Source organism: Pongo pygmaeus, chromosome 9, assembly GCF_028885625.2.
Source record: "Pongo pygmaeus isolate AG05252 chromosome 9, NHGRI_mPonPyg2-v2.0_pri, whole genome shotgun sequence".
NCBI classification, from domain to species: Eukaryota; Metazoa; Chordata; class Mammalia; order Primates; family Hominidae; genus Pongo; species Pongo pygmaeus.
In genome coordinates this window covers 58,312,626-58,324,184 of record NC_072382.2, presented here as the reverse complement: position 1 = coordinate 58,324,184, position 11,559 = coordinate 58,312,626, and the positions used below count along the sequence as shown (strand labels likewise).

The window sequence follows — 11,559 nt, the reverse complement described above, 5'->3', positions numbered from 1 at the left end:
CCATCGACTTATTCTGTGGACACAGGGATTTCAAAGGAACAGATGACCCAGAGAAGAATGACAGCACTGAGTAAGAAGGAGTGCCAGGTGAGCGGGAGGTTGACGTGACAGTTAGGTGGCATTTAGTCTATGAAGGACCTCCCCATGCCCAGGTCTGGCAGGAGGCTGCTGGCTAGCTCAGCCCCAGGTGGGGAAGTTTCGCCCTGGTTTGGGTGGCCTCCCCCAGTGGATGATTGATTTTCTTCCCTGCCATCGTGCTCTCTGACCCGCCACCCCATCCCAATCCTCTCCTGGCTGTACCCCACAGCTGTGCTGGCCCGAGCACTACCCTCAAGGCCCATTTCTTTGCCCTTGGGGGTTTCCCGGCCCTTTCACCCTGCCGCATACCCTCCCCTTCCTGGGATTTCTGTAGGTGCCTGAGAGGAACATGGCCAGGGGTGGGCAGGGGTCTCCGAGGCTGAAACAGCTCCGAGCTCTCTGCTTTGGATTAGCTAGTTACTTGATTTCAGGAGCTACCAACAGGGCTCTGGGCCTCTAGGGGGAAGGCGTGGGCTGGCCCAGGCTCCAGCTTCCATGTGGGCCTGGCAAGAAGAGCTCAGCCTGAGTGGCATCACCGTGGCACTACCTGGCCCTTCCTCTGCATCCTCCCAGACACTGGATCTTTCAGGATTGTTGCCCCAAGCGCAGGTGCCCTGGGCCAGCCAGTCAAGAATCCCCAGTGCTCTCCAGGCAGGCCCAGATTCCTCTGTACTCTTGGACAATGACAGTATTATCCTGTGCGGAGTCCCCCTGCCCCCCAGGGAGTGCAGATGTGTTTGTTCAGACATGCACACCAGCTAATCCCAGGACACAAAACCTGTAAAACCCATGCACTCCTGTGGGATTGCCCCTGAGCTCCACAGTCTCTCCTCAGCCCTGCTTTTGAGAGCCACTTTGCCGTGGTCCCAGGTTTCAGGGGCCCAGACAGTTCTGGCTTGGACAGTCTCTGTGGCTGAGGAAGTATTTGGGGCACTCCCAAGCTTTCCCTCTGGAGCTTGGATGCCAGGATCCCTCCTGCCTCCCCCGCTTCCCAACTGTGCTCCCAAGCCCTTCCCAAGCACTCACTTCCCGGTGGTGTTGGTGCTGTCCTGATATCCTGACCCCCGAGGCTCCAGCCTCATCCCTCACCAGAACACTTCTCCCTCCAAAAGCTGGCGTGTGAGACCCCGGCTATCCACCACCAAGAGGAGCTGCGGTCTTTAGGGGCGTTGTCCCCACTTCTGCACCCCGGAGTTCTTCCCATTTGCCTTTTTTCCTGCTTGCAGCCATGCACCTAGATGGGCATAGGGTTGGGGTGAGTTTGTGGGAGAGTGAGGGGGAGGCCAGGGGCAAGGAAGGTAAATGTGGTGGCCCCACAGGAATTGTGAGAGATGAGATGCAGCCCCCCAAGGCCTTTTCAGTCTGACTGTACCCCCAAGGCAGTCTAGTGGCCTCGCCAAAACCTGAGGTTCTCCAATTCCACTTTTAAAACCAGAGTTAGGGGCTGTGTGTGGCATGCTGGGTTCTGAGGGCATCCCTCCCGCCCCCCTAGGCCAGCCCCCAGTGGTGCCAGCAGCACCTGCCCCTCACCTCCACCTCTTGGTCTCGCCTGAAGACTCAGTCTGTGTGTCTGTCCCAGGGACAATCTGGTCTCCTCCTCTGTGCTGTGGCTGGCATGGCCTCAGTGTCTGAGGGCTTGTCCTGGGAGGGGTATGAAGAATCCAATTCTCCCCTGGTTGTAGGACCTCTTGGGGGATGCTAGGAGGGCGCCCTGGCACAGCCAGGGATTGCCTGGGGCTGAGGGACCCAGGAGAAGCTACTTCTCTCCCATAAAGGGGCTCCCTCCTGCATCTGCAGTCGGACGCCCAGACCGCCCACTCTGGACAGCCCACAGTGCCTCCTCCGTCCTGCCATGCCCATTTGCATGTGTCTTGTCCATCTCTGCTCCTGTGATGTGGGTCAGTCCTTTGTGGTGCCGCGTCCAGGGCTGCAGGGTCCCACGTCAGTGAGCAGTGGGTGGCCGGGGAGGGAGAGGTGGTGGCCGGGCTCCCTTCCTGCCATGGCACCTAGAACAGCAGTGAGGTCCCAGAGAAGCCCCTGCCTGGGCTCCCTGGGAGCTAACCCTGCAGCCTCTGGGTTATCTTTGGCAAAGGGGTCTAAAGTCCCCTATCCCCAGCCCCTCTACTTCCCCTGATGGGCGGCAGTGGCTGCCCAGTGAGTGGTGCTATCCATGGAGGGGGAGGGAGCTAGGCAGCACTGACTAGGCGGTGGGTGGGGCTAAGAGAGTTTCTGCAGGGACCCAGCTGCAGGGTCAGCAGCCTGTGGGCCCTGAGTGGGGTCCTTGTTGTCCTCAGGTGGGCTGTGGGGGAAGTAGCGGAGAAATGAAGTGACGCCAGGGGCTAGGCATGGGTGTTCTTTTCCGTGTTGTTCACATTTTCTCTCTCTCTCTCTCCACTAATCATGTTTCTCTCTCTCTCTCCTCGTTTTGTTGCATGACTTGTGCCGGTTCTCGTGATTGTTCCCTGCTCGTGTCTCACAGACTGTCCCCATTTAGCCCGAGACTTTTTTCCTGAGTCCCCAGCTGGGCAGATCCCTCGGGGCTAAACCCAAGGAGATGCCCAGCAACTCCCAACCCACCCCAGCCCCGCGTGCGCCCCTCTGGTGCCCGCAGCTGGTGTGAACAGTAAGTACTTTGGCGGTGCCTGGAGACCAGGGCAGAAAAGCCAGCTCTGCTGACTGAGGGCCCAGCCTCGGGTTCTCCTTGCTCCAAAGTTTTAAAAAAATGACCCTCTCGCGGATGCTCATCTCAGCCCATTTCAAGCCTGGAAACCATCTCTGAGACGCTGTCCATGCTGCCATTTCATCACTGCAGGCCTGTGGGTCTAGTGGGGACCTGGGGGCCCTGGGCTGGGGGAGGCAGGGCCCCCAGCCTCTGGAAAGCAGGTGGGAATGGAGGCTCCTAGCCACTATCTCATCCAAAGGATGGGGCAGGGGCAGGGGCTCACACCTTTGGCCCTATTCATGGGTTCCCCAGATTTATACAGTTGGCCCCTCTTTGGTTTCTCTTTCTTCAAGCCACCCCTCTGGAGTTGGGGAGGGAGAATGCCCCAGTTTCTGAAAGCATCTTAAACCACAGATAGACTAACAGCCCAGGGGGCTGGGCTCATTCACAGAGCTAGACTTAAACTTCCCCACCCAATCATTAGTCCCTCCTCAAAGGTTAGGGTTGAGAGAAGCAGCAGGCCCTAGGGGTGTCCTGGGAATCCCCCAGGAGGGAAAGGTGCCGGGCTGTCATCCCTCCAGGGATCCCTGATGGATGTTCCTTGTCCCCTGCCCAAAACCATCCCGAACTTTGGGCCCTTTAGAGATTGTGGGAGCTGGGAGCCCCCAGGGCCTGGGGGCTTGTGGACAGAGCCAATGGGCGGGGTCCCAGCATTCAGAGCCAGAGAAGGGTCTCAGGCGGCACCATTTCCGCAGAGGCAGAGGCAGAGAGAAGGCACCCCCCTCTGACCCACCCCCCCAGGAAAGAACTGCAGGCTGTGGACACCTCCCCTGGCAGAGGATGGCCAACAGAGACTCAGCAAGTCCTCACTCCCCTCCCAGAAGGAGACGCTGCCTGGGAGGACCCACTGTTCTCCCCTTGAGGAAAATTCATGCAGGGTGCTATGGGCCTCAACCCCCACATCGTCATCCGCGTCCTCTCCATACTGTTTCCCTCCCCTCTCCCAACACCCTCCTCCCTCAGCCCGGAGACCCTTGGATGGAAGACGGGGCCAGCCAGAGTGGGAGGCAGGACCAGCGTGTCTGTGAGCACACGTGTGTGCCTGCAGACATGCCCCAAGACCCCAGAGACGCCCCGGCCCCAGTCACATGGTGTCAGAGTTACCTTGGCAACTGGACTTTTTGGTTCAGAGTAAATTGGGAAGCGAAGCCCCTGGGATTTGTCAAGAAACGCACTGTACGTGAAATGCTTTGCCATCTTGTACGAAAGACTTTTTTTAAGTTCCAAAATTATGATGGGATTTTTTTGGATTTGCTTTACGAATAAACCTGATTGGTCCATTTCTCTTTTGACTGACTGCCTCTTTGTAGTGACATGATGTGTACACGGGTGGTAATCCCACCCACGTGCACGCCCAGCGTGTGCACGTGGGGAAGGATCACTTCTGCGTGTAGTTACATGATGTGAACAGGATCACGGGAGAGTGTTCAATCGGGTGGACATTGTCTCCAGCCTTTTCCCCCCACTCTACTCTTTCAGAGAGCCTCCCCTGACGTGGTCGTGCCCAAGTTGGTTTCCCTCTTCCACAAAAGGGCTTGTGCTTGAGGCTCTCACCCTAGATGAAGTATTGGAGTTGGCTCCACCCTGGCCAGGAAGATTCTGCTTTGAGGGCAGAGAGTTTGGGGCAGGTTCGGTCCTCAAGAGTGATGGGATGGGGGCAAAGGCCAGTCAGGGCTACCTCTGTCAGCTCCAGAGGCTTCCACGGCTCTGCTCCGAGATCGCGGAGAGACAGAGCTCCTTGCTCTGGCCACACTTTGCCCCCACCAAATGTGCTCCCAGACCTCCTCCCAGGCTTCTTCTCAGGCTGCCACAGAGGCCAGAACTCCAATTTCCCCCACCCAAGTCCATCAGCCGCTGTTGTCTTCTACACATTCATCTGCCTTGCTTTGCCCGGGACACTGACCAGAGGGGACAGAGGAATGGGAACCCCTCCCAAATCCATGTCCTGCTGTCACAGCCTCATGCATACATCCTTGTTGTGCCTGTGCAAGCTGACCAGGCCTGCTGGGGGCAGCATGGAGTGGAAGACACTGGCTTGATATGTGTGGGGACCAGAGCAGACTGAGTGATCAGCTTGGGTCCATCCGTGTGGGGGACGGAGCAGATGGAGTGGTCAAATTGGGTCTGCATGGGCAAAGAGGAGACTGTGTGACCAGGAGTGGTCTGTATGGGGGTCCGGGCATAGAGTGACTGGACCAGGTCTGTGTGGGAACAGAGTAGACTGTGTGACCAGGCTTAGTCTGTATGGGGAACAGGGCATACAGAGTGACCCACTTGGGTCTGTATGGGGTTGGGGTGGGAGGGGCACAGGCGCAGGCTGAGTGATTAGATGGGGGGTGGGGGTGGTGTGAACCAGGTGATCAGATGAGATCCAAATGGGAGATGGGGTAGAGTAGATGAGGTGGTCTGTATGGGGCTAGGGAAACCCGAGCAACAGGCTGGCTGTGGACGGGAGGCAGCCGGGCTCTGGTCAGCAGCAGAGGGGTCCGGAAAGGCCCCTCTCTGGACTGGAGTGTTTCTGCGTGTCTGTCTGTCTTCTCCCTGAGCTCTGTGTCTGGCTCTCTCCCATGACTGCATCCACACCATCCTATTTCATCGGCCCTGCTTGGGGCCCGGGGCCAGCCCCCAGCACCACACCTGCTGGGCCCATCACCAACTCATCTTTTTGCAAACTTTGAGCAAACCCAGGAGTCCCCACTCCCAGCACTGTGGGCAGCCCGAAGGCTGCCTGAATGAGCTGAACACCCCCCCCGCCCCAAGCCCCCTGCCTTGTGCCCTCCTCCCTCCACAGCCTGCCCGCTTTTCCATCCTCAGGGACGCTCAAGCTGCCCTCTGCCAATACCCCGCTTCTGGCCTGTCCCCCCCCGCCCCCCACTAAACAGTTTTCAGTGTCTCAATAGCTTCTGCTTATATGTTTGAAGATTCCAAACTGAATGGGGAGGTGGCGAAGGCCGCGCTGGCGAACGAAGACTGCCCCCACATAGACCAGGCCCTCACTCCCGATGAGGGCCTGCCCTTTACGCGCTCGGGCACCCGCGAGAGATACGGACCCTGCTTCCTCTTATCAACCGGGGAGTACGCGTGCCCACCTGGTGGAGGAATGAGAAAGGGTATGTAGAGGAAGCTGGAGCACCGTGCATCGTCCGGGCCGCCTCGCGCTCCTGCAGATGGGTGGGCAGGGCGGCGGGCAAGGGCGCTGAGGGGCAGGCAGGCTCACCGAGGGGTGCAAGGATGGAGGGAATCTCCCAGGGTCGGCCCCTGGAGGGCTGAGGCCCTTTCCCCCAAGTGAGATGTCAGGCTGGCTGAGAGAACTTGAGGCCCTGGCAGCTGTGGGTTGCTGGGAGTTGAGAGGGGATTGGACAGGTTGACTTTAGGCCATGACCCCAAGGCAGGGGTACCCAGGAATGCAGGAGGAGCCTTGACTCCCCCAGGCTGCTCTTGCAGATGGCAGGTCAGGTCCCAAAGGCAAAGTGATCTCTCCTCTCCCCTGGTTGAGGAGGGCAGTGGAGTGGGCCAGGACCCTGTGAACTTAGCTACCCAAGATCCATGTTCTTGGCATGGAAGAAGCATCCTTGAAAGATAATCAATCCACAGGCGAGAGGGAGGAGAGGCAAGAAGAGAGAGATGTCTTCAGGGCTTGGGGGTAAGGCCATTGTCCTTGCAGTCAGAATATTGCCAGTGGCAGATCGAGAACTTGCCAAGAGAAGGTGGTTGAGCAGGATGGTCCAGCCCCTTCCATCCCCAGCACCCACGGGCCTCTGCCCGGGATGTGGTCAGCACTCTCTTGTGGTTGGTGAAGGCTGAGGCTGCTGGTGGCCCCTGCTCCAGGTCTCTTTGTAGTCAGAACGCTAGGCTGTCCCCACTGGAGAGAAAGTCTTCTCCTAGAGCTTCAGCACTGGCTGGGGAGAGGCTTGGGGTGGGGGCCCAGGGCGCCCGAGCTCAAGGCTCCAGGCACTGGCCCGGACCTAGAAGGCAGAGGATGCCTTTCTTGGTGCAGCAGACTGGCTGGGCAGCTCGTGCATGTCTTGGAGTGCCTCACACGTGCACACAGATGCATGCTGACTGGGGTGAGCAGGCTGGGTCAGAAGAGGAGCTGGGTTTTTGAAAGCAACAGTTGGTGCAGCCTGTGGTCATTCACAACTGCTCCAGTATTTGAAGTGATTAAACCACATGCAGGAGAAAACAGAATGCAAAAGCAAAGGCAAACCCAGAAGAGGAGAGGCAGCCCGCACGGAGACGAGGGAACGTGGTTCTGGTCACTGGTGCTTAGTTGTGCGCACCTGATCTAGGCTGGTCTCTGCTTCCCTGTCCTGCCCAGAGGTCCTTTGGGCCCTGGCACGGTGCGCAACTCCCTGCATGGTGCTGCATGGCAGAGGGCTGCCAGCCTTCAGGAGGGTCCCATCCTTGGCACCGGCCATGGATGGGCCTGATGTTCCCCTTTGTGACTGGCTTTTTCCCAGTTGGAGGTGCTAGAATGCCCAGAAGCAGAATGCCCGAGGAGTGAGGGGAAAAGCAGGTAGACGGTTCCCAGTGTCCGTGCCCTGCCCAGTAAGCTCTCGTGGGCTTTCTGTCTCCATCATCTTGAATGTTAGACTGATTGGTGTGGCCCCAAAGAGCAGACAAGACAGTCTCTTTACTGTGCTGCCAGAAGCCCAGGGAGTGTGGGACAGGAACAGCCCTGCTCCCTGCAGTGGCTGGGAGTCCAGCAGTAAGCACTGTCCACAGGAGATACCCATTCCTCAGTCCCACTGAGGCTTAGGTGCCAGAGTCTTTGGGAGGCGCTAAGGGTGAAGTGTCCCCCCCACATCCATTTGGCCCGCGCTTTCATGGAGCCATGACAGCCACCGAGGACTTGTTTTTCTCAGGCGAATTCTGAGCCAGAAGGCATGCAGGTGTGTGAGTCAATGTGCAGAGCAGAAGTAGGGACTCATCCCATTCCCCCAGGAGGGAGAGAAAGAGGCGTGCTAGGCTGGCTCAGTGCATGGGCAAACCAAGCCAGCTGGAGAAGAATCTGCCTGCCTCTGCATGCGGCTGTTCTGTCTTTCCTCCTCCTTCTTAAAAACTAAGTACCAAGCGGGATGGGAGAGCCAAGAAGAGAAGCTCAAGTGTTAATTGTATTCTTTACATACAGATCTTTGCAAAGAAAGCCCTGTCATTGCTAAGTATATGCCGACAGAGGCTGTGAGAGTGACTTGACCAGGCGGCTTGGCCGAGGACACTGGTGGCTATTAAGCATCTGGGTGGACCTGCAGCCCCTCCTCACCCTCGGACAGAGTAAATTCACGCCATGCAGGTTTGCCGGACGAGTCCGAGTGGCCCAGGCATTGTACTAGGACGGACGTAGCTTTTTCTACGGCCAAATGGTAACTGACCGTAGAGGATTTCTTTTCCTTCTTTTCATTTTTTAAAATTTTATTTTATTTGGGGAGTGGGGGGTGGAGGGGCTCCTTAGCATGACTTGCATGAAGTTAAACAGAAAACCCAGCAAACCAAACCCACCAACCCCCTGCAACTGTATGATTACCCTGAACAACAATAACGAAAAGAAAAACATCAAAGCCCTCTATTTTCTTTCAAAGCTCTTGACTTTCACACACGTTGTTGGAGCCAAACTGTAACGGCGTTCGGTAGAAACCTGTACATTTCTGGGGGTGAGGGGCGAGGGGAGGAGGGATGGAGATGGGGAATGGATTGCTTCCTTTTTGTACACAAGATCAAGAGGAAAGCTTCCAAAAAGGGCAGTCGGTCAGTCATCGGTCATATTGACCTCACCTTCATAGTTCATCTCTCATGTGGAAACTGAGAACTTTGCTCCAAATAGAATTGTGGAAACTCGCACGGCTGCCTTCTTCCCCGTTTGGCATGCTTGTGACCCAGCGGACGTCTCCCCAAGACCCCTGACAGCAGCTAGTCTAGGTTGATTCTCTCATCTTATCGCTGTGTAGATCCAGTGTGACCAACTTTCATAACAAATTGTTCATAGTAAATAATCACCACCGTATGGATTTTCCAAGTGTTCCATTAAAACCAGGATGTAGAGCACCAAAAGATCAGGACCACGGGAGGAGCACCCTCCTCCACCTTTACTAAGGCACAACCTGGCATTGTATGCAATTTAGTACTTCAGAGTAAAAACCTGCATGCCCAATGTTATGCAAAGCGATTCTAGCATGAAATAAATTTTGTATCATGGTTTCTGTATAGTCTAAAGCAGATTTGTTTTCCTGAAGCAGTCGGAGGTTTGCAGAGACACACTTCTGCATCTCGAATAAATATAGTATTTTCCCAACAGAAACAGAGGACAGTAGCTTGGCTTTGGTCTGATTCTAAAATTAGTGGGGTGGGGGGGAAGGATGATATTTTTGAAAAACACATGCTTGAGTTGAAAAAAATGCAACATCTCAAGCTTTCACTGCAGCTCACAACATTTCCTGGAAAGAGAGCAATGATGCTTTAGCTCAACAACCTCCCCTCCCTGGGCCCTGGCCCCCAATAATAAAAAACTGACTTTTGAGATGAAGCATGAATTTGGGTTTTTATTGCCTTCAGGCAGTGCCGTGATTCTGGTCTGGGCCTCTGGTCCCCTGTGGCTGGGCTGGGGTAAACCTGGGCCCTGGCTGCTCTGGTCTCAAGGACCCACCTTAAGGTGCTTGTCCTCTTGCTGGGGAAAGTCAGGCCCTAAGGAAAAAGTTGTCCTCTGCAGATTGGCTGGGCAGGGTGGCCCCTTGGGCTGCAGATCCTGTTGGGTCAGGGGAGGGAGGCAGCTTTCAAAGGCACAGGGCTTATAAGGACCTAAGACCAGCACATCCTCTAGGGGGTTCACCTGACCAGGAAACTTCTCCATGAATCATGCCATACTGATGGGTCCTTGAATCGGGCCATGTTAGAGCTCCCAGCCCCCTATGCAGACCGTGGTCACCTCACTTCTAGGGCCATTCTTGATTCTGATGAAGCCAGAGGTAGGGTTTCACTGTCAGATCTGGGTGCCCTACCCAGCAGCACCCTTGCCAGGACAAGTCTGATGGATGCCCTCATCACACACCCCTCTCTCGGCCTGGAGGCATCTTGGGAGGGGTAAAGCCCTCTCCTAGGGATCTGGACTGTCTTGGGTTGTTCACTTGGTTTTGGTGGCAAAGTGGAGGTTTGGGGTTCCAATTCTTTTCTATCCATTAGAGACTTCAGGAATGTTCAGGTGGAAAGAGTCCATAATGGTCATGATAGTCAATCTATGAGCATTTTCCAGATGAGGAAATGAGGCCCAGAGAAGGGAGGGATCTGCCCAGGGCCACAGACAAGTAGGTGTCAGTCTTCCCCTGATTTTTGTTCCCGTGATGCCTCCCGGCATGGCATGAGTCCATGATCAGATGGTGGGTGGGAAGCTTCAAGTGTGTATCTAATTCTCATCTAACAGTTTTTCATCATCTCCAAGCATTGGCCTCAACTTCCTGATACCCCATGCAGTCCAGGAAACAAGGGGTTGGGGTCAGTGGAGTAGTGAGTACCGTCAGGCATCTGCCCAGGGCCTCTACCAGGGCTGCATCATTCATAAGCATCAGGATGCACAAGCCAAGTAGCCTCCGCTGCTGCAGGAAGGGTCATGTCCACTCTACTTAGGGATCCACAAGCAAAGAAGTGCCCTGGTGGACTCAAAGTGGGACTCAGCAAAAAGCCGTTAGGAATATGGGTTTCCAGGGACACAGCAGCTAATGGGGAAAGGGAATTAACATGAACTGAGTATCTACTACATGCAGGCATCTTACACACATTATCTAATGACAGCTTACAGTCACCTAATAGCCCCATTTTACAGGTGAAACAAGGTGCAGAGAGGTAAAGTAATGGCCCTAAGCCACAGAGCCAATGTGTGACAAAGCCAGGGTTTTAACCCAGGTGGTCTGAATCCAGAGCTCAGGTTACAACTGTCTCAAGCTACTTGAGGCCTTCAGGGGCTGGCCATTAGGGGTGGAAATGATAGGAACACTAGAGTGGCTGGTCCTAAATCCCAGGACCTCAGGACCTGGCCTCCTGCTCTACTTCATGAAGTCCCATGAATGTGACAGAAGGGAGCCACTTCTGATCCTGCCCGACACACAGCTGGCCAACCTCACTCTCCTGCTTAAACACCTCGTTGTCCTAAGATTGGAGTTTCAGCTCCTTCAACTAGCTGGCAAAGCCCACTGCCTCACCAGCCGCTCCTCCCTCCTCCCTCCGCACTGCAGTCACTCTGAAATTCTGAACTTGTAGCAGTTGCACGGACCCGCGCCCTCCATCATCCCCACCCCTAACTAACTCCCTAACTCCCAGTTTCAATTGATCACGAAGTCACTTCACCCAGAAGTGGTGGATGCCTGGGGCTGATGAGAAGGCTTTAAGCCTGAGCCCTAGGCCTGGATTCACCATTCCTAAGCACAATCTCACCCAAGGCTGATCTCATGGCCCTCACAACCCACCAGGGCCAAGGGTGGTGGGGGTGTCAAGGGATGATGGGGTACTTGTGATCAGGAGGGGAGGGTGAGTATGGTAGTTAGGGAGGGAGACGTCCCACCAACATCTGGTCTGTGCTTGACCTTCAACCATCACTCCAGGGGCCAGGCCAACGACCTGGGAGCACAGAATGGGGCCTGCTCCCCTCTTTCCCTTCCTTCTCACACAGGAGGAATATGAAGACTGATTCACTTAGTTCATTGAAAAAAAGTAGTTTTTAAAAATGAGTATTTTCTCAAATAGCCACAGCTCTTACAGCACATTAACTTACCAGG

The 11,559-nt window shown here is 55.5% G+C and overlaps 1 protein-coding gene across 2 annotated transcripts in view; it reads left to right on the top strand.

Moving 5' to 3' along the window:
* KCNC1 (potassium voltage-gated channel subfamily C member 1) overlaps positions 1 to 9,320 on the top strand; it is a 47,206-nt gene extending 37,886 nt beyond the window's left edge. The window contains exons 3-4 of one of the 2 annotated variants that reach the window (XM_054438735.1): positions 5,722 to 5,910; positions 7,932 to 9,320. In XM_054438735.1, coding sequence (XP_054294710.1) covers positions 5,722 to 5,910; positions 7,932 to 7,996 — 254 coding nt within the window. In that variant the 3' untranslated portion in view covers positions 7,997 to 9,320. Of the gene's footprint in view, positions 1 to 25; positions 4,093 to 5,721; positions 5,911 to 7,931 lie in introns of those variants that run through there. The other variant, XR_008492375.2, reaches the window with a different exon arrangement.
* Positions 9,321 to 11,559: the final 2,239 nt, after the last annotated feature.